Here is a 23,611-nt window from a genome sequence, read left to right on the forward strand (position 1 = left end):
TTTTGAAGTGATTTTTAAATCAGATTTTTTTTTATATACTGTAGCATGATATTTAGATTCAAAATTTTACATCATCCCTCTGGGTCCTTACTCTAAATAGTGAAACTTTGATCTACTTCATAACATACAAATTTAAAAGTTATTTGGTAAACTTAATCAAAATATTATACTCGTAGAAATGATAAAACAAATCATTCAGTTTTTAATAATTTGAAGAAATAAATCTACTGAAGTTTCATCATCTCTGTCATTCCTCCATAATATGAACTTTTACGAAGCAAGATGAACTTACATGATTCTTTCGAAACGCATGCAAAGGTATATATAACGCGCACACAAAAAAAAAACACTAGTGAAAAAAGTTATAGGAAAAATGTAGAACATAAATTATATCTCTTTTAAATACTAATGTAACTTGGTATGCTAAATAACATGGAAAATTGAAACCAATGTTTTAATTGAGGGCTATTATAATGGCTTTAAAGGGGTCCAGTATATTATGTATAATGTGAATTTAAATTTTGGTTGTTGATCCAAGAGGGTCACCTGATCTGCCGTGGACCAATCTGGTCTCTTTAAGTAGTCGGTCTGCATAGGGATTGAGAATAAGTGCTGCCACATTCAAGACTTGGAAGCTTGAATTTTAGGAAGCTATAACTTTTAATCTGTGAAAAATTTGGCTACATGATAGGAAATGAAGTTGTGTAGTACTTAAGATCTAGCTTCTCCCTAAATATCAAAATTTTATAATATGTTTTATTTTGAGAAAATTCAGCCCTAACTAGTAGAGGAATTCAACATATATTCTAAAATAACTGATCACACAACTATAAATAGAGGCCTTCTTGTGCTATTTGGTTCTTGGTTCTATTGAATGTGTTTTGAGAATATCTTAGTTTTGCAAAAGCATGTTTTGCTAACAATAGGCTTTACTTGAACCCTTGTTTGGAGACAAAAACTGGTATTAGGTTTTTGCAAAAAGTTGTTTGGTTGCTGATTCTTTGATTGTTACTTTTGTGCTTAGGATCACCCAGTTTTCCTAAAATTAAAACATTCAATGGGAACCTCTTGCCAAGATTGAAATGTTTAAATCATGCTTTGCCTAAGAAGAGTCTGAAAATTGAAGTATTAATATTATGTTACTATGCTAAACTAGATATAAAGATATAACTCTATAACATTTCACTCGAACAGAATGTCATTTATGATGTAGATAACTATTTTGATTAAAGTAAAGGATTACCATGGAGTGTGAAAGCACCTGTTTCATTATATACAAGTCATGTCTAAGTTTTGACAAGAGGCATCTATATTTAACAGCGATTCATAAATTACATGTTCATGCAAAAATCACATGATAATCCAAAAAAAAAGAGAGAATGATTCATTTTATTTGTCGAGTAAGAATAGTTATTATAAAGACACTAGATCTCAAAGAATACTTCTAAAAAGTGGTAAGAATAGTTTGCATTGAGAAATCTATAACTAGAACAAAGAGTTTAACTAAACATGATATGGCCCCAAAACAAGCAACAATAGATCTCTACATTTTAAAACAAAGGTCTAAAAAGACGCTGCCAAAATGTGATTTAGCAACTAGTTTGGTTTATACACCAATAAAACCCATCTGAATATTCTGGAACAAAAAAAAAATAAAAATATTGAACACACAAGGAGAGAAAGAGGAGAGGGAAGAAGTGCTCATTTATTTTGTTGGTGACTTCCTTTTGCATTGATTATTTCTTGTGAACAATTGAATGAGAAATATCTATAAAATAACATCAAAAATTTTCCTCATACACAACTTATAAGAACTCATTAAAAAGGATCCCACCTCCTTTTACAACCTAATAGATGGAGGGAAATTGAAAGATATTGTACGATTGAGGATGGTAGTTATATGGCAGGACGAGCATATATGGATAGTTTTTGGCAGATTGAGAAGTCAAGCAATTGTGACATCCATAAATATTCTGATGATTGAGACTCAGAAAAACCCATTTTGAGAAAAATATAAGACTCCGATTCTCTTATAAGACTTACCTTTTGGATTTTCTAGAATACCAAGATTAGCTCAAACCACTAAATTTTTTTTCCAAACATCAGCTTTCATAAAATTCTGCATATATCAATTTTGGAAAGATTGATTTTACTAAAACCTCCAAATCAAACAGCATCTATATCATTGTTTTGGATACATAAATTGGATGAGAATAGAGTAGAGGATTTTACCATGCTTTTTATCAAATACCACTTGTAATCATAAGAAAAATCCATCACATTATTGGTATAAATAGAGAATATGCGAAATAGATCTCATCTTATTTGTAATAAGAATGAAAAAGATCAAAACCCTACTTTCAAATATTATCTTACTTATTTAATATTTTTGAGAGATCCTAGTTGAATAGTTTAAAGGAGTTTTGTCTTCTCTCTCCAATGAGATTAAATTAGTATCAAAAACTAAGATCTCTACTATATAAAGTCCTTGAATATAATTGAGATGCACAAGCAGTACAAGTGGACAAAAAAAAGTCTAGTGGTTGAAGTATGTCATAAGACAAAGTAGAGGATAGCATCTACTAGTGGATGATTATATGAGATCCCATTTTGGTTAATTGGAGATAAAGATTACAAAACTTATAAAGCTTGTGACTCAGTCGATATTTTCAATTTTAACATTTGTAACTCTTTGTCACAAAACTATTTCCAATATTTGAAGACAATAAGAAGTTTATTCCATCCATCCTGAAAGAGATGAAAGTTATGGATATTTTGCATTGGAGGATAAATTCAAATTAAAGAAAGAGTTTGAATGTGACGTAGAAATTGGCACCTTTTTTAACTCTAATTTTAATTTAGCTTGACTTAAATTTCTCAAAAGGAGGAGCTATAATCTAGGAAGATCACCTAACCCACCATATAATAATGTTGCTGCTACGAGTATGTCTGAATGGAGTCTAGGAATAAGATATGTTATATCTAAGACTCAATTGGGAAACCAATATTTTGGGAAGCCATACTTTTAATCCAAAATAAAGTAGGTTATATGACAAGAATAGAGTTGATGTAAGAAGTAAAATCTAGTTTCTGTTAACATTTGAAATTTTTTATAATATTTTGTTTTTTACAAAATTTGACCCTAATTACAAGAGAAATTTGATCCAAATTTAAAAAGTTAGACCTTACTAGTATAAATAAAGACCTCATACTATAGTTTTAGAAATATCAATTAGATGAGAGGAAAGTAAAGGGATTTATCCTATTTTCTACCCAATATCTTTTTTATTAAAAGAGGAGTCCATTTCACTATGAAAGGATGGATCTTATTAATATAAGTAGAAGATTTATGCCATAGTTTTATCTATTTTAATAAAAACAAAAGGGCTCGAACCTTGCTTTTTGTTTAGTTATTATTTTGTGAGGTTTCAAATTGAGTGGATTGAAAGGAATTTTTTCCATATCTCTTCGATTGATCAACTATTATTTGATAATTGTAATATTATAACAATTGGTAGGTAGCATGAATAGCAACGTATTTAATATTTACACCATTGACCTAAATCAATTAATATTTCTTAACTTGAATTGTTTCTACTAGTCGGAAAAATATTTCTCTATTTGATGAGTAGTGACTTGAATGATAAAGTATGTTGTATTTTTATGATATTAACCATTATTTTCCCAGGTGCCAACTAGTGTAGTTAGGAAAGTTTTCAAGTCCTGCACTTGTCCTGATTTTGTTGGAGATTTTCCCTTATACTGATAGATAACAACCATCATAGTAGTCATAATGCAATCCAACATAGCGCTAATGCAAGAGGATTTGAGCAATCGGTACCGTTAAATTCTATATCACCATTACAACAATCGACAGTGCGTTAGAGGGTTTCATGGCATTACTGAAACCTTGATTAACAACTATTAATTTTTCTAAGGCATTGTTATGAGGACTAGTTTTTTATTTTTTTAAGTGAGCAAAAGCTAATGAGTTTTATCTTTAGGAAATTCCATAGTCTTCATCAACAAATTGCTCTACCTGTCTTCTATGCTGAGCAAACCAATCAGTTAATTTATTGCCATTTTTTGCTACCAAAATGACCTTAATTTGTTAAAATTTATTCAGATGTTCCCAAATATAATCAAACCTGTCTTTCAGACAATGTGAGAATTGATTTTTGAAGAGCTCGTATCAATCTTATTTATTATCACTATTTCTCAAGCTTAGCCGGCAACTTTTTTCTTTTTTCTTATTTTTTTAATACAACGACGCCACACACAAAACGAGTATGAGTATAACCAACAAAATCAGAAAAAAAAAGACTGAGAGAGAAAAGAACAAATGCTTAATTTTCCCAAATAAATCCTTCAGAATGATGAGCCATAAAGAAGGCGACCTAGTCAACAACACCGTTCGCCTTCCGATAGATATGGATGGTCTAGAAGGAGCCACATCCTCTTGATAGTCTGTATATATTGTGGAACAGTAACTGTTTGCCAATATTGTTGTGCCGGTTTCGAACATACTCGATCACCATAGCTGAAATCTCGTACCTAAAATAAGTCTTAAAAAGTGATACTCTCCTACACAGCTTTTAGCTCAGTAGGTGGGCTGCTCTTCGTTCAACGTTGCTTGCTGCTGTTGAACAGAAAGGGATCCATGTACCCAAAAGGTCTCATGCAGGCGATCATGAGGGAGAAGTAAAGGAAAACAGCACGTGGCGTAGGACCCAGGTTTTAAAGCAACCACGGCCACATGATTTCGGACCCAATCCGGTTTAGATGGTCTGTATCAAACCAGACACTCTCAACAACTTAAAAAGTACCAACAGCCCGAAACCTCGGATACCTTAACCCGCAGATTTAGATAATCCAACTCTTAACCTAGTCCCATCGGCTCAACCGTCCGATCCCACATTAGCCCGTATTTCGCGATGCTTCCTATTCGCTGGTTTTCGATTGTTAAACTGCTCCGCCAGGAGCACTGCCTCGGGAACCGCACCGCCGCTTTCCCCATCCTTGACACGTCGCATCTAACGGCGACGCACGTCATACCGTATAATCGCCGTTTCTTCTGCTGGAATCCAAGAAAGCGACAACCGTCCACGTCCTTCACGCGTCCTCCGTCCCTCCGGACCCCAGCCCCCAGATTCCAATCCGGCTTTCCCTCACCCGCCTCGAGTCCGGAGCCCCAGAGCTGAAGCAAAGCAAGGCAAAGCAATGCTCAACTTTATCCACTCCTCTCTCTCTCTCTCTCTCTCTCTCTCTCTTCCCTCACTCGCGCTCTTCGCCTCCCCCTTCTCTTTCGCTCTTTTGACGCTTCTCGATCTCCGTTTCGAACTCTTTCTACTCGAGGTTTGATCTTCCCCCAGTTGTTCTCTCATTTTTTTCATCTTTTCTTGGAGAATGTTGCTGGCGATTGCTACTTTCTGAGCTGGAACGGTTTTTGTGAAGGATTTTTTTTGTTGTTTTTTCGAGTTTCTTGATGTGATTTGGTTGTTTTAATTTTTTTTTTGCCTCTTCGCTTATTTTGGAGTCGGTTTTCCTGGTGTATTGCGAGTTTGTGTTGCAAAGAATTTGGTAATTTTGTGCGCTTAAAGTCGGTTTATGGAGTTGGAACAACGTAGGAAATCTTTATCTTTTTCGTTTGCGGAGTGAGATTTGGTCAAATTCATTTGCATTCATTCCAAAATTTACATATATAGATCTGAAATTGAGGTGTGTGGCTATATCCGTACATAAGAGTCATGTGATTTTCATCGGGTATTGGATCATATCTCCATTTTTTGGGTTGTTTATCCCTCAAGTTGCATCAGTGCATGGGACATAAAAAGCGACGCTCAATAAGACCTGTCAATTGGGAAAAATACCAAACTAAAAAGCAATGCTACTTAGGCAAGATATTGTTAATAAACTAAAATATAGCAGAATCCTTAATAATCCAGAACTACATGAACAAAAAGAGAAATGGACGGAAAGTTATATGAAGAGCAGTCTTACCTGGGCATGACATTCTTTTGGGTTTTATGCCATGTCTTCATGGGAAAACGACATGACACGACATATATAATTGCTGACATGCCTCCCATTCTTCCATGCCCTACCCAAAACCCTAATCTCGTAGACTGCCCAATGGGATAAAAGACCAACGTTCCTAATCTCCCTAGAATGGAAGCCACAATGGATGCTTTATTCTTTTAAGCCTTACAAACCCACAAAATGGGTGAAATTAAAAAAAGAACAGAATGAAGAGGGAAGAATGGTTTAGGATACCTTCCTCATGAGCCTTTCCGACCTCCAAGCAGCAAATATTTCTCTTATTTTCCTTTTTCTTATTTTTGGCTTTGCTTCTTGGCTTGAGATCCGAAGACGAGACTAGGGAGTGAATTACTAGATGTTTAACCTAGATGTACATCAAGCAAAGGGTTCAAACCAAAGTTCACCGTCTCGGTTCCAGACCCTATACCATAGTATCATCCTGTTATAGTGTTGGTATGTTTGATATCGGAGCTGGTTTGACATACCGAGTGTCGGTACATCCTCTATACCATGGTCTGCCGTATCGGTACCGGATCAGCGTGAAATCCGGTACCGGTAGTTTATTGTTGAAGAATCGGTACGGGACCGGTTCGGACTGGTACGCCACCGGTACGGGATCGGTTCGGACCGGTTCGGACCGGTACGCCACCGGTACGGGACCGGGTTCGGACCGGTCCGGGCCGCCACCGGTACGGGTACCGGTACGGCGGACCTTGCTCTATACCGTGTATCGGTTTGGTACTAGTCTGGTATGATATGGTTGGTATGCAGCAGTACTGACCGGCATAGCAAACCTTGGTTTAAATTCATTTTTTGAGCAAAGCTAAAGCAACATGACGTAGGCAAGGAAGGCGTGATGTTAGTTTTAGAGCAAAAAGTGGAAGATTATAATTATATGAGCAAGAAATTAATTGTTATAAGCAAGATATGATCCAAACCAAAAAGTTAGAAATCAAGAAATTAATTTTGAAAACTTGAAGGTTAAGGAAATTGTATCGAAGAGCTAGGGATATCTGGTAGCTTCTTCACCTTGCTATCAAAGGGCTTCTACATGCCAAAAAATTCACCAATTGATGCCTTGAAGCATGCCGTGATTAAGGAAGGTACCAATTGGATTTATCGTCATCCCTAGAATCCACTAGGTCATGCGCTAAATCCACTATACAAGGAAAAGGGAGCAAGATTGCACCCAAAAGAATAATTCTCATTGGCTTGTGAAAATAGGAGGTTCTCAAAAGACTAACTTATGAAAGCAAGAGATACATAGGGTGTATTTTATAGGCTTTGGGACTGATAAAAGGGGTAAGAATGATTGAGTGTCCTTGGAAAGCTTGAAATCAAGGTTTACCGGATCATGCTGAACCTCTTGGTCCAAAATGGAGGGAGAGGGAAAAGGAGAGAGAGGAAAACGAGAGGGAGTGAGGGAGAGGGAGAGGGTGGAAGGGAGGGAGAGGGAGAGTATTCCCTATATCGAAACGGCCAAAAAAAAGGCAAAAAAATGTATCCCTTGTTTAGATAAGGGTTTTCAAGTCCTCTCGCTCCTCTTCCCTTTTCCTTTCTCTCCCTCCCTCTCTTTTCTTCTCTCCTTCTCCCTTTCCGACTCTTCCTGTGTTGGTACACCCCAAAGTGGCACGATATAGACCTATACTGTGCCGAACAGGTTGCCAGCCGGTACATCTTTTAATACCGATTCGGTGAACCTTGTTTGAAATAAAACTCCGAAAACACTAAAACTAAAGACTTCTTGCCGAAAGGCATTCTAGAAGGCAATATCCTTCTGATGGTGAATAATTGTTGTTGGAAGTGCTGGGATGGTGGCTATTCCACCGTAGGATAATGATAGTGGCTTGATCCACTGTCAGATGCTTCTGGTCTAGGACTTCATCTTGGCCTTAGTTCCCTGCTATTTGGTCTGTGAGTTGGGCTGTTAGAGTTCCTAGAGTTCGCCTCGAACTTGGTTGCTTCATGAGCAAGCCTTTTAGAATCCCCTTCTGATGGTGACTTGAGCATTGTCGAATGGCTTCTGATGGTGTGCAACTCACCTTCACCTGGATTCGACTTGTCTTAGGCTTCCATTTGTGTTGGCCTTTATTAGCTTCCCCCTGGCTTGGAGAAGTTTGGCTTCGACGAGTGAAGCATGGTACTCCTTGTAGAGATCTAGGTTCAGGCTCTGCAAGTTTTCTGCAATAATCCATAATTTCTCGAACTTAGTCCTTTCCACCTTTCTAGAAATTTTTGATTCGATCTCTTCTTTGTTAGCACAATCCATTCATCAAGAAGGGCCCCGACTTCTTGCTTCTTTTGCTTCATTGGTTTTGGAAGTTGATGGTGGAGATGGGGTGGAGATCCTCTAGTAAGTCTATGACAAAGATGTTATCTCCTACTCAGTCAATGATTCTGAGGGGTCCAAGATTTTTAGGCTGCCACTTGTTGGTAATTGGGCGGGTATAGGTCATGTCTGTTGCAGACGTCGTTCATGTCTATGAAGGATTTCTTATGTCATTTAAAACAATATGTAAGATGGAATTTCGAGTGTCCAAATCATTTTTCTCTGTTCTTTTGTTTCTCTCTAACGTATTTAATTCATGTTTTCATGCATCATCATCCAGAAACATTTACATTATGTCTTAAAATATAATCACTAAACTTGATGAATAGAACTTATGCATACCCTTTCAGTGAACATTTATACTAACTTTGTTCAGAAAATTGCTCTATTAAGATCTTGTGCTATGCGGTTAATTTCTGACATCGTAACAAGGCCATTTGAATATTTAATGTTAATCTTTGTTAGTTGATATTTGCCAGCTGACCATTTCACATATTGCTTATGAAAGTTGAATTTTACACTAGCTGCTTTAGTGATGTTAATGTATAAAAAATTCATTTCTTTTATTTTTATTTCACATTCTACAATGACGTTGGTGTATATTTCAGTCTTTTATTTTTTTTTTCTTTTCAGATGAAACAAAAATCAGCTTTAAATGCTTGAACCCAAACTGCACTTTTTAAGTGCAATGGTTCTAAAGTTATTTTCATTGCTTCTCATTCATAAATAGGATAATCGAATGATAGTTGGCTTGTGTTATTCCAGTTTTTCCATTTACAGCATTGATCTGATGAGCATTTGCCAAACTTGTTGATATGTTGGAAGTTGAGAATGATGCAAGCAAAGGTGGGACTGCAAAATATGGTGAGAAAGACAATTGGGCAGAACAAAGCATAGGGGTAGACCAGTTGACATTTAAGCTGGTTCAGGTATGGACAGTTATCTGTTTCTAAGCAAATGATTTCTTGGTTAGATCCGAAATTATATTTTGTAGCACTATCGTATTGAAATAATTCAATAATACCATAGGGAGTTATTTCGTAATACTATCTTATTGAAACAAAAAGCATTTTTATGTAAACTAAACATTATAGGTGTACTGAACATCAAACATAAATTAAGCCAAATATTGAGCGGGCAACTAATAAATTGACTAACCACCTGATAGAACATGCACTTAGCTGATAAATTAAACAATAAGAACATGCTCATCCTAGTTTCAACAAGCAAAAAGTTGATATGGTATGGTAAGATCCTCAAGTGTCATATTAATGCATACTGAATTATAATCATCCATTGATCAAACAGCCATAAGAACATATATATGATAGAAAAAAGGTGATATTCTATGCTTTTCCTCCGTGCACTTCACTTTCTCATTAAATTGTTTTTGCAATTTAAGTATCATTGTAAAATCATTTTCATGCTAAGCATATTTATCCCACCACTTTCTTGGCATATCCAAATTGAGAGTCATCTTATCATCATCCAACCTTTTGTGAAGTTGGGGCAATAGATGTAAAAGAGACTACTAGGCTCTAATGTCGATGTACCACTTGATGCAACATAATGTCAAGACTCAGGATTAAGACAAGTTAACTTTCTGTCATAATAGGATTGCACCAAGTGTCAATACTGAGCCATATCTTTTCACACTTGTCAGATGTACTTATTGCTGGAAGACGTACTTTGAATAATTGATACCATGGAGGCTAAAGATCAACCAGTGCAAACTTGACCTGGTCTTTCTACTAAAACTAGTCTCATGTAAACTGGGTTTTATAAGTCAGCAAAAATTCTCTAATCCTACATTTTGAACCTTACTAGCAGGGAACCTATACCTAGGAAAAGTAACTGTTTGGAATCCATCCTCACCAACTTCTTGATCAATTTCTTTAAAAGATCTGCTTCCTTGCACCAAGATCTGCACCCACTCCTGCGCCTTCTCCTAGTTACAACAACTAGGTCTAAAACCCCAGAAAGTCCTTTCTGAAGGTCATTAACCGCTCTCTAGAGTTGAAAATAGAATTTGATACTCTTCTTTTCTCATATCCTCTCTTCTAGAAATGGATGGAAAATTAAATTAGTGACTCAAATCTTAAATTTCTAGAGTCTCAGGCTAACTAATTTATTAGCAGGATGTCAAGTGCTTGTGCTTGAGATTGGCATTAAGAGTGAAATTTTTGACCAGCTTTGACTTGTCTTCTTTCCTTCGTTTGACTCCCTCCTCCATGCCCCACCATGGTCTCGGATGATTAGATCAACAAACAATTTTGAGGGAAGGGAACAAGATATTGCCCATTAAAATGAAGACATGATGTAATGAGAGCCTGCAACCAGGAAAGCAGTTGTAATTGATATTCAATTCCAATTTAACCGATTGAAAGAAATATGTGGAGGCTCTTGAACTAATTGCTTTAAATAGTATGTTTTGTAGCTGAAAGGCCCCTGGAATTCAGATGGTCTTCCACCACCTATATCCTCAGTTTACACAGCTAGTGCAAGTATGGTCGAACTACAGAGTATACTGTTAATCTTGCAGTTCATTCAAATTTCTCCAGGCTTGCTTGTCTTCCATCTTGTAGGGTTGGGATCAGCAGATTATGCACTTAGTGGACACTGTACAGGTTGGCTATCAGACAAATGACTTGTGGGAAATACCAGCCATGAAGATCTTCCTAAAAGCTTTTTCCAATTCAATCAGGACTTCTCTTCTTCTTTGTAATAAAGAGTTGGTTGAATTTTTGTTTTAGTTGACTGAATTGCTCAAGGTTTGCAGATGCCTCCAAACCAGGAGGATAGTTTCCAGACCAACCTCAAGCTTAGTTTCATAGGCCAAACCAACCTGAAACTCAGGTTGGTTTGGGTTAGCTTTCAGCCTATTTAACCCAAGTTGCAGACCATATACATAGGCAAACCAAATAATCTTGGCCTTACATCAAGCACAAGGAATACATTTAAATGAGTCTCCAACACAAACTGCTGAGTCTGGGAATATTAGTAGAGGTGCCAAAAGTAAATGCCTCAAAAAATCTTGGATTTTCCAATCATAAACAACACTGGGGATATCAGAAGATGGATATTTGTCGTGAACCTTTCAAGATGGTTCATTGCATAGAAGTGAAGAAGAGAACTTCAACTTAAGATTGATTATAAACATCAACCAATCATGGACCATGGTCAGCTATTGTGTGCGTGTCTTTTTGAAGTTTCTGTGATTAAGGGAATCATTTATCTACAAAATTTGGTATAATGTATGGAGTTGATTTCATATGAATAATGGGGAAATAATTGAAGCCTATCAGTTCATCATAAACATGATACTTTTTTGGTGCTGAAAATATGAAAGGAACAGGTAATATGAAAAATGTTCAGAATTGGTATATCAACATGGGATTCAATTAATCCATCCTCACCTCTTCATGCCTGTGAAAGTGCACATGTTGGCTGTGATATGTGAGGTTGGCTTCAGATTTATTATGTTTCCTCATCTGAAAGCCCTGTGATAATCAGGCCACTAAAATATTACTTTGCCCAACAGGTTGACTTCTTGTTCTATATGCTGTACAATGCCAATGGACTTATATGATATAAATCTTTAATTAACTATTTCATAACCAAAAGTAAATGTATAATGCATGTGCTTGTTATAATAAATTATTCTTATCATCTTTCAACAAATAGACATGCATTAATGCGATGGGGTGTATATTACGTAGGAATATGTAGAGTATCAATTAAGAAACAAGACTTCATCAAACGTCATTTCAACTTCATCTATCATACATTACTATTGACCCTAGGGCTTAGTGGGCAAGCATCAAGTTAGTATTATTTGTTTTTTTCACTAGTTAAATCTTTTAAGTATCTTTTGGACAAATGTTGATATTGAGGATCATATTAGAAATAAAAACAACTCTAGGTGTCTCCCACTTCCAACGCTTCCAATGCTGGGATCATATTTCCATGACAAATCAAGTAAACTTTATTTGAAAACCCACAAGGTAGCTTCTTCTATCAGAGCTTAGCCCTTTATTCTTTAATAATGCGCAAATTCCTTCTCTTTACCTTATCATTGTTATTTCTTATCTGTTCAACTGGCTAGATGCTAGAAAATGGAAGTTGACCTTTGTGCATGTAGCATGGTATCTTATAAGGTATAGCATCTATCCAATTCTTAATGTATTGCAGGTTGAAGGAGATGGGACTTGTATTCCTGCCTTGGAGGATGAAGCTATGGAGGTTGAACATCTACTTGCAGAACCACAAAGTGAGGAAGATTTAATTGTTGATGTCATGCATTTGAACTCAGAGAACACAAATCCGCGTTTAGGCAATGAAGATTTTCCATGCGAAGTTGGTTGCGATAACCCAAAAAAAGATTTTGGTATGACCTATAATTTGTTGTATGTTATATCTGTATTTTTTCTTCTCATTCATGCCCCATCATCTTCAGCATACTTCAAAATTCTCACTTTTCGATGCATCTGATGCCTGCAGCAAGTATAATGCAGTAATTTGAGCCATTTGATTATTAAAAGCCTCGGATAAGTGAATGGTTTTTGTCAGTTTGTTCCTTTTATTGGTTAGTCTTTATTTTTTGTTCTCCTAGGTTATATTTTAATTAGTATCAAATAAATATTATTTGCGATGCACACATGGGAAGATTCATTATGTTAGTGGGATCTAGGATAAGATTGAGTTATTTTCCATTTAAATGACTATTTTCTATAAATTGAACTGTGAAACCTTTGTTAATTTGTGATCTTGATCTGGGACTACACTGCATTGCTTGATGGTTGAAGGCCATTCAGCTAAACAACTTTATCTCGCATGTGTTCAGATCAAGCATATGAAATGAGAGTTTATTTAGTTATTGCTGACATAATTTGGGGTGAAAGATAACAGAGAAGAGAGAGCCAAGAACTATGAGAGAAAGAAGCATAAGAAGTAAGAAGATGAAGAAGGGCTATGGGTTTGGGAAGAGAGAGAGAGAGGGGGGGTCTAGGCATCGCTTAGATACCAGATAAACTCTTTATTTGGGAAAACACTGTGCGAAACAAGCAGCCTATCTACATTTTTTTAATCAAAGTAAACTTATGAAAATCTTCTAGCACATTCTCAGCACTCGACTTTTGATAATTTATTTTCTTCTATTTTTGTTATTAGGCTGTGGATTCTTTGTTGGTCATTTGTTTGTCCAAAGCATCGTTTGAAGTTTCATCTAAAACTCTGAAAAGCTGAAAGCAGAATATCTGATTTTTGCCTTAACCAATTTTAAACCTGAGATTGATTTGGGTTTTTAGACAACTAACTTTTAAGACCAAACTTAATATTTACGTGGGATACTTCTGATTATTATCATTCTTCATTTCTATTACTTTTATTGGTTGCTGAGGATGTGTGCAAAAAGAAAGTTTGTCAGAGGGGATCTGCTTCCAATGTTTGGCAGCGAGAAGGAAATTTAAAAACAATTTTTTTTCAAGTTAAAACTTAAGAGTATAAATTTTATCCACTCGTAAGTTGTCCCTCATCCAAGGAAGTGAGTTTGGGAAATAAAACCAGAATCTTGTTCTCTCTGAAAGTTTGGATATGATAACAATGAAAATAATCCAAACTGAGGTGCCTCTCATCATCCTGGACAATTGAATAGTAAAAATTTCTCTAAAACTTCGTCTTTGATTTTTTAGTTCAACGAAACAATTGGTGATCCCCTCTTTTTTTCTTTTCTTTCTCATCATACAAGACAATGCATCTTCTTTCACTTTTCTAAGAAGCCAACAGAGCCTTAATGTTAGGATTGAAGAGGTTTTTTTTTCAAAAAAAACTAAACTTGAAATGTAAAAGATATTGCAAGTTCTAAGAATAATCAGAAGCACTACAATGTCAGAAACTAAAGAGATCAGAAGAGAAGGAAAGCTTTCGACATAGTTTGGCTATTCTAGATCTCAACTTTTTTTTTTGTTTTGGTAAAAAGATCTCTTTAGTGAACTCTTAATATTACACTTTGAGCTTTTTTTTAAAAAAATAATTTCTCAATTGTTTCAATTGAGTACTGTTGTAATAGTTATCTAGAAGTCTTAAACAATATAATATATTCTGAATGATGCCTAATTTATTATTATTGTTGATTGAATTTTCACTTTTTTTAATCTTAATTCATGGTTTTTAATTTCTTATATTTTTCAAATGAAACTGCCAATCTAATGCAAAACAAATAAGATTATTGAAACTGAATCTCAATAGTGCAGTCAAAACTAAAATCAGAACTGAGTTTTGAGCTTTGGCCCGGACTAACAATTTTGCACACCGAAGAAACCATCGTAGATGAACTTGTGACTATGCAGCCAATCATTAAAATGTTGATGTCAAATTGTTATTTCTGTAAAGATCCCTGAGGTCAGAGACATGCAAATATTGTCAAAATGAAAAGTCTTTATTAATTGTGCAGTTTCTATTGGCCATTTTGTAACCTAAGTGCACCGTATACATTCTTTTCCCTGTTTTCCTTTCTTCATTAATGTAATGCTGTGCATAGTTAGGTGCAATGTTTGCGTTTCATATCTAATTTGCCTGCCTTTTCCTTTGATGTCCCTTCAGTAAGCTTCATTATGTTTTTAGTCCTTAGAATGCATACTGCCACCCTACAGTCTAGAGAGAGCTATTTCCTTTCAACTTGTTGTTTATATGTCTGTATATTACTTTTTCAATATACTCTAGCAAATTTCCTTGAGGATACACTCCTTTTTTGCCTAGTTCTCTTCTCTAGTTCGGCAGCAAGTTGTCTAATGTACAAACACTGTATGGTTTTTCTGCAGGCATGCTGGACTCTGATGATGCACATGTAGTGAAGCAGGAACCAAAGTATGAAGTATGTTTCCTCGTTACCAAACATATTTGCATGACTTTATTTTTAAGGATGGAAAAAGCATGGGATGTCAGAATTATTTAATTTTGTATGTTATTATTAAATGTTTAGTTCCCTGAACTCTGTATGGCATCTGGAAGCCATGATCTTGTTGATGGCTGATGAATTTTGGCCTTCATGAAATTGTTTTGACTTTATATCTTACTCTATTCTAACCCTTCAGACATCTTTAAAACGTGCTTCTTTAGATGATGAATTAGAATTCTGAAGGCTACCCATGTTTCTAGCCTTTCTTGTTAATCGTTAGTATGATATATTTAGTTTTACATGTCCAGAACCTCTTGTTAACTTGTACAGACATGGATGCACAGAGTACCACTTCTCTAAAATATTTACACTTCTATAATATTTGGATATTGTGGGATTATGGTGCTTAGTTGCAAGAATTTCACCAATCATGCTCTAACACTAAGGCCTTCTTCATGAACAGAGGTAGATGATCCAGCAATCTAAAATAGCAAAATAGGATGAAGAAGTGACAGGGGAGATTACAACTGCCAAGAATGAATAGAAAAGTTTCGATAATAGACTTGCAGATTTTAAGAAACATAGCTCATATGTATTCTGTCTCTATTCATAATGATATTTAACAAATAAAGCAAACAACTAGGGAATCTTGAATTCAAATTATCCCTTGATTTGAAGGTCTGAATGTTCAGAATTCACCAACCTTAGGTCTAGCTAGAACACTAACAGCTTGGGGAAGAAAAAAGTCCATAACTTCTTTGTTTAGGATCCAATTTGTGTTATTCAAATTGCTTAAGGAAGCTTACTGAATGAGCTTTCTGATGGTTTTGCTCTTAACTTAAGATCATCTATATATGGTGAGCTGCATATCAATTACTACTGCTGGATGTCCCTAAATTTGCAACTTTAGCCTGCCAATCATCTGTAGTTGTCTCTTAGTTCTATTACCTAGGTTTGACTTGTCTGATGGGGTGAGTTTTATGCGAATATTGTTATTGCAAAGGAATTTATAATATAAACCGATTGAGATTGTGATCATGGAAATATTTAACATGTATTTGTTGGTCTTTGGCTTATGTAACTTTGTTTATCTTTCTACCTAGTTTTTTTTAAAAAAAAATTATAGGTAGCCATGTGGTCATTTTATCAAATTATTCATGTATTGAATTTCTTAATAGAAATTTAATTCTAATAAATACAGATATCATGGATGTTGAATTATGTTAGAGTGACTTATGGTGTTATGTTGAATTAGTTGGTGACTTGGGTTAGGCATGGATGCAAAGTATGCGGAATCAGTACCGGGCACCGTACTGGTTATCCGGCGGGACGAGTTGGTACGGGCCTGCGCTGTGCCATGCTGGGCCCGTACTGATACAGTAGAAGAGGCAGAGGAAAGGATGAACGAGAGAGGACAAGAGAGAGAGAGAGAGAGAGGGCGGAGGGCCGTCGGAGGTAGGCCTGCGGAGGGCCGTGGGAGGCCTGTGGTGGGGCAGCAAGCGGAAGCCACGACTGTTCTCTTGTTTTGTTCGAAACAGGGGTTTGACCGCTGAAAAATTGAGATGTTTAAGTGAAGTCGGCAATCCACCTATTACCCTGGAGCCAACCTTCGATGGCCCTTTGCTGGCCTCTGCGGGTCCTTCGCCTGCTGCCCCGGCGCCGGCCTTCAACGGCCCTCCGCCGGCCTCCATGAGCTCTCTGCCGACCTCTTACACCCTCAGTCGGCCTCCCTCCCCCTCCCTACCCCGCTCTCTCTCTCTTCTCCTTCTCCTTCTCCTTCTCCTTCTCCTTCTCCGCCTCCGGCAACGGTTTCCGTTGTCGGAACTATCCCGGTGAGCAGCCGGGATGGCTTGGAACTGCCTGGTTTGGGACGGTTCCGCTGACCTTGCATGGATGAGTCCTTAGGTTCAGAATTCAGTCTTATTTTTTGGAAGTTGAGATATAAATAAAATCATAAATTGTTTTCAGTTATAAATTGGTACTTTGTCCCTGTGTTAGCTAAATTATGTGTCATGTTGAAGTGCAAAGATAATATGCATCTTCTGGATGAATTAGACACTAAATAGACTCATTTTGACCAAGTTAAAAAACTTAAAAGTTCTTCGATTTGGATGTGCTTTTTTGATTCATTTAGTCATAAGTTTGGTTTTGGACTTCTGAATGGTTAGTTAGACAATGGTTCAGAATTTGTCTGGTTACTTTTTAAGGCTAAATTATCATGGACTACATAGGGTAAGGCTATGCTTAAGAGATAGGAGATGAATAAATGGTTTAAAATAATTAATATTTTTGGACTTCTTGCTGGGAAAAGCCAAAGCTTGACTTCCAATATTTCCAAAACAAATTACAGTATATTATAACACTATGAGATACATGTTTTATAAGTTTCTTCCAATTTGCCCATGCTTACTAGATTTCCCCTAGTTTTTTTAATTTTCAAATAGACTCTGTGACTCAAGCAAGAACGTCTGAAATTGAGAAGATCAAAACTATACAAGCTAGATTTAGATCAAATACATCATTTTCTGACAAAATGGTGACTAATCTTAGTGAGAAACAAAGAACAATGTGATGGGAGTAATTAGGTTCAAGAAATGGAGCTGCACATGATACCATATGAATGTAGATGAATGTTCCTGTTGGGAGAAAGAAGAAAAAGATGAGACCATATGATATCTACAACTTAGACCGAAATGCTTGTTCCATGCATATGATGTCTGCTTTGTCTATCAAAATACAGCCAGTTCTCAACATGCAGTTACATTGTACAATGTGGGTTTGAAAACTTGGTCATAAAAACTTTTGGTCAGATTTTTGATTCATGAAAATAGAAGTATACTTGAGATGTAGATGACCTACCTTCTAGATTATGCGATTAACCCCACTCAGAGTAGTAAACCTCCAAGTTTCACCAATTTGTAGGAATAGTTTATATGTAAGAGGAAGAAGGCAAATGTTTAATTCAATATTTTGAGTTCATAAAGAGGCTTCTGATGCTCAGTCATCGGCAGCTTATGGGTTGTGTTTAGCTGCAGTGAAGGTGGCAAGCAGGAAAACACGGATTGTGCTGATGGTTTCGGGTGTGAAGTAGGACGTTTAATTGGAAAGTAGGGGACTGAGTCAGTGCTAGGTCACAGACAATGGGGTGCCTGTTGTAGAGAGATTTTGATTTGTCAGTATAGAGGAGGCTGTCAATTTGAATGTGTCTCCCTCCTGATGGCAATGAAGGTCAAAAAAAAAGAAGCCAGCTTCTCTTTTTAATAAACATGAAGAGTCAATTTCATTTTTTTTATTGAAGTTAATTTAGAGTTATATATTGTAGTGAGTCCTCTTCTCAAATTATTAAACTGGATAAAATTTCTGTGTGATGAGAATATTTCAAATTATTAAATATGGTGTTTAGCTCCAAAGCCCACAAGCCCAACCAGGCATCCCTAGTTGATGATGGTATAAATGCAGGTTCTGTATGCTTATTTTACCATGACTTATAGAAGATTGATGTAGTAGTTTTATTTCTGCAGTATGTCGAAAACATGATGCAAGGAATTGAGGAGGAAGGAATTCTACATTTACCATACAGTCTCTCTAGTGTTTGTCCTGATCTTTCAGGTACCTTCATTCCATAATGCATATATCTTTCTTATTCAGTTTTGTCACATTGATCCTCAGTGCTGCTTACAATGCTGTTTTTATTTATTTTAAGATATTGGTTTTCCAGAAAGTTCTGAAATGGATTATGCTTCTGAAAATATGTCATTTATGAGGAATTTTGGATCAGAATGCCAAACAATAAGCATAGAAAGAGAAGAGGATGCTGGTGAAATGTCCCATTTGCCAAATGCTATTATTCCATGTGAAGGTACATCTGATTGTGCTCCATCATTCCTTGACAATATGAGCACCGATGAGCTGCATGATGCCTTTAGAAGCATGTTTGGACGGGATACATGTGTAATGGACAAGCAGTGGCTTAAGCATCGTGTCCTTTTTGGCTTGCAGAACCATACTGAAGTGGGTTATGCTTCTAGCCTTTTAGAATGTGGCCTATCATCGGTAGAAAATGATGACGACATGATTTGGATCCCAAAAAATGTACCTGAAGAAATATGTATTCCTTTGACTAATATCTTTGGGAGCAGCGCACTGGTAGTTGGCACTGGTGCAGGGAAGGAACGACATTCTTGTGAGGATGTCGCAGTGGCCAATATTTCTAAGGTTGGTAAAGCTGGATTTGAGCCTTTAAATTTAGAAGAAAGGCCAAGTGCACTTACAGCTACTAAGAGATTGCGCAAACCAACACGGAGATATATTGAGGAAACATCAGAAATGATATCCAGAGGCTGCAATGAGAGAGCAAAAGCCCCCATTGACAATGCCCCCATTGTCAGTTCCAGAGATAAGCTTAGTCATGTTAAGACAGACAATAGAGGTGGGCAAGTGGTTTATCAGGAATATTCACCGAGATCTGGTATTCAGGTACCTAACAGCCTGCAATTCCGAAGAGGCCGTCCAAAGAAAAATAGCTCTCTTATGGTGAGGAACTCTTTTCACAAAAAGACTTACATCATTAACTTCAATGGATCTTGAGAATTGTTATTGGCATTGATTCTCAACTTCAGTCTATCTTGAGATTTGTTATTTGCATTGATATTGTATATATTCGATTTTTTTAGCAATTTTGTTATATATCTAATTCTAACAAATTTTTTTTTTTTTTTTGGGGGGGGGTGCTTTGATCTAAGCAACATAATGTTATTATATTTCAACAGAGGCTTAAGATGTACTTGATACAGATGCATGCTAGTTGAAAATATCCAGAATACAGAAAGCATAGGCATTTAATGCCTGTGACTAGTACCTAGTAGAGTCAGATGATAACACACATGCACGTGCAAACAAACAGACAAACAGACTGACAAACAAACAGAAAAGAAGGCGGACATAATCAGCAGACTACTTCAACGAGAACTATTTGATAATCTGTAATTATGTCATGCTTAAATGTCAGGTCACCTGTTTTATTAGTCTATTCAGGGTGTCTGCTATTGCTGGATTAGCAGTGCAGAAGTCAAAGTTCACTTCCTGTCATTGTATTGTAGGTCCTTTTTGTCCATATCTGCAACTCAGAATAGGTTTTCATTGTTCTGCTTATCTATTTTGAGAAGATTGCTGCAAAGCTAATGACTATTTATTTTAGGGTGGCCATGACCTGCCTAAGCTGAGCCTTGCACACCTCAGCTTATCTTGGCTCAAAAGTATTACAGTTTATGCAGTTTCTTTGAGGTAGAGATATACAAATTTTTTAGATGCTTGCCACGAGAGCCTGCTGAGAGTGAAATTGTTATTGTTAGTAACTTTATAGATCACTAGAGCCAACCTGGAAGGTTCTTTTTGTTTTAAAGCATGAAGACTTACGCTACACAAAACCTTTCCATCCAATCACACAAGTCCATCTTTACTCCCATCCTTTATGTTGGTGTAATGGGGTAAGTACCAGCAACATGAGTTTATGTAGTTGGACTTCAATAATATTTGACTTTGACAGTAGAAAAGACATGAATTGCTTGTCAAACAGATTGCCACATAAGAGCACCATGAATGATTTTAGATTGTTGGGTTGGTTATAGATCTCAAGAATAATTTATTATAGTTAATTGCAGTTTAATCCCAAATGATGAATCAGAGTGACCTAATTCACCAAATCTCAAGCAAAGTGATAATTGGTCAAAATGAGCCTCTTTGCAAGGTGCCTGGTGTAATAACAGAAAGATGAGCGTGTTGGAAATGTACTCAATAATTTCTGAATTGTACTGGTTTCCTTATCTCTCTTATTGTGACACTCTTAAAATTATTTTTACATTATTAGTTTCATATATTTTGATAAACTTGGACTATTTTATAAACAAACTTGTCATCAGTCAAGAAGAATAACGATATCCTATTATATAAATTTATGAAAATAGATTTCTCTCTTCAGTAAACCTAATTTACCATGAAAGAGATAAGTGATAACTATGAACTTGAAACAAGCGCCTGCTACAGCTCATGCACCTTAGCTCCTTAGACTCGGATAGTTAGATGAGCTTGCTCATAGCATGCACTTGGCTGGCCTGTCCAAATCCTAATTCAAGCTTGCCTGATACCAAGTCTAGCTGCACATGTCACACTCTCCATCTGTTTTACTAGAGTCTCTTATTACATGTAATTTTAAGTAGAATGCTCAGCTTCTGGCTGTTTGTTGATTAACTACTTCCCCTCTTCCAATATTGGGTATGCTAGCTTTTTTTTTAACAGAAGAAAAAAAAGTTGTTTTGATGAGTCCTATGTTTTTCTACTTGGTTCTTGGTTGCCAATAATTATCAAGTTTTATTCAGGGTAGTAAGATCCTAGGGAGCAAGGAAGACATGATATTCTCAGTTGCATGTCAAGCTACGTGTGCTTCAAGGCTTGCTCGGGATGAATTGCAAGATGGCCTATCAGATGATTGTGCTACAGCAACTAGAAATGAGAAAAGTGGGATTCGAAGGAAGCATCATAGGCTGTGGACACTTTCAGAGGTGATGAAACTTGTTGAAGGTGTTTCTCGGTATGGAGTTGGCAGATGGACTGAAATCAAGAGGCTATTGTTCTCATCATCTGCTTATCGCACATCTGTTGATCTCAAGGTTGTTGATATCATATGTGACTAATATGAGAATATTTGCAAATCTAGCTCTTAATGATGCTGTCTACTCTGTTGGGTTATGCAGGATAAATGGAGAAATCTCTTGAGGGCTAGTGGTGCACAGCTGCATAACAGAAACCAGGTTGGAGCTGTGGTCATTTTGTTAATATAATATCATTGTCTCAGGTTATACTGTACCATCTTCATATTTATCCTTTGCATGTGTTAATAATGGAACTAGCATTTTATTAAAATTGTTCTTACCAAGTTCCTTACATGCAATTAAATAATTTGTTAATATACAACAATGTAGAATGCATGCAAGGAGTGCTATATGCTCTTTTGAGTGGACATGTGAGACTAGGAATTCTCTAGGACACTGTGGATGACTTAGACCAGGTAGTGCCGCTAGTAAAAAATGGACTGTAATATTTGCACTGGCTTAAGATGTTCCCTCTGAAATTAAAAATAAAAGCAGTGCTCAGAAGAGGGGCCATAAAGCCGAGCACTTAAAAATGCAACTGGCATCCGAAGTAGCATAGGATGAAAGAGATGGCTTGTGTGCTTGTCTTGTTGAGAGTCATTTCCTTGTTTATTGGAGATTTTTGCTGACAGAGGGATGGAGGAAGGGAGGGAGGGAAAAAAAGGACCCGCATAAGCTTCAGCTCTGCTCATGTTGAAGTATTTTTAATAATTCATATTAGTATGTATTACTTTATTCTAAAATTTGAACTACATTTAAACTAACTTCCATTATTTCCTTTCTCATAGAGAGTTGGAATTAATGGAGATAAATGGTGGATGACAACCGAAGATCTTAGATAGCAGACTTGCGTCAATGATTATCCTTGTAAATTAATGAACTTGACATAATTTTGGTGCAGAATGTGTTTGATTTAATATGTTCTATGTAACATACAGACAAATAAGTTTGTGTACTTAACAAACTTCTGTTCCCCCATTTTGTAGGTTGAGTTGCAGAAGAAGCACATGTCACTTCCCATACCTCAATCTGTTTTACGACGGGTTAAAGAGTTGTCTATAATCCATCCATATCCAAGGGAACGGAAGTCCAGACCTCCATTAGTTTCCTCTTCTCCGGTCTCTGCTTGCAGTAATGGCATATCCATCAGCCGTAGTGGCCGAATTGTACATAAGCAAATCTCTACCTAGTTAGGGGATGAAACGGTATACTTTTTTTTTTTTTTGACTTCAACCAAAAATAGTTCACCATCACTGCTGTACATATGCTGACTTACACAGTATACGGTATCTTAGCCAGTCTTGTATTTCACGAAAGTTTGGATAGTCCCATAAATTTCATTTTCATTGTCTCATATCTACAGGATTATACTAAATGTCCAGGGGCAGGCTGTGCTAGCTCTATATGGGTATGGGATACTTGCAGTTCATGGTAGATTGTAGTTGTTGTGCCTCTAGTTGAATTCAAAGTACAGGAGAAATGTTATTGAGAGATGATATTGTGGATAGTTTCTTGCGGACAATCGCGCGAAGTTAAGAGAGGCAATTAATCTGTTGTGATGGCCGTGTTTGAATATGCTAATTTGCTTGCTATGAGGATTTGGAAATGGAATTGTTGTATTGGTGCATTGTGTTTGCCAATAATGTGGAATTTTGGATCGTATTCGGTGGTCTTGGACAGAGAATTGACGGAACATAGAAA

The 23,611-nt window shown here is 36.4% G+C and overlaps 1 protein-coding gene across 8 annotated transcripts; it reads left to right on the plus strand.

Annotated features, from left to right (window-relative positions):
• The first annotated feature begins 5,170 nt into the window (after nucleotides 1-5,170).
• On the plus strand, nucleotides 5,171-23,550 carry LOC103714543 (uncharacterized). Of its 8 annotated transcripts, none has more exons than XM_088718131.2 (10): nucleotides 5,171-5,355; nucleotides 9,134-9,297; nucleotides 12,560-12,755; nucleotides 15,187-15,239; nucleotides 18,785-18,872; nucleotides 18,982-19,796; nucleotides 21,638-21,928; nucleotides 22,013-22,069; nucleotides 22,897-23,115; nucleotides 23,274-23,550. In XM_088718131.2, exons 2-9 carry the CDS (start codon nucleotides 9,184-9,186, stop codon nucleotides 23,098-23,100), a joined length of 1,818 nt encoding a protein of 605 aa, XP_088574257.2. In that variant the 5' UTR covers nucleotides 5,171-5,355; nucleotides 9,134-9,183; the 3' UTR covers nucleotides 23,101-23,115; nucleotides 23,274-23,550. The 8 variants fall into 8 exon arrangements, with proteins under 8 accessions (XP_088574257.2, XP_089785718.1, XP_008800048.4 ...); XM_089929592.1 differs by having other exon boundaries at nucleotides 18,967-19,796; nucleotides 23,274-23,466; XM_008801826.5 differs by lacking the exon at nucleotides 23,274-23,550 and having other exon boundaries at nucleotides 18,967-19,796; nucleotides 22,897-23,264.
• Nucleotides 23,551-23,611: the final 61 nt, after the last annotated feature.

Source organism: Phoenix dactylifera, chromosome 3, assembly GCF_051530095.1.
Source record: "Phoenix dactylifera cultivar Ajwa chromosome 3, Ajwa_hap1_PhDact_Kaust_v1.1, whole genome shotgun sequence".
Taxonomy (NCBI): Eukaryota; Viridiplantae; Streptophyta; class Magnoliopsida; order Arecales; family Arecaceae; genus Phoenix; species Phoenix dactylifera.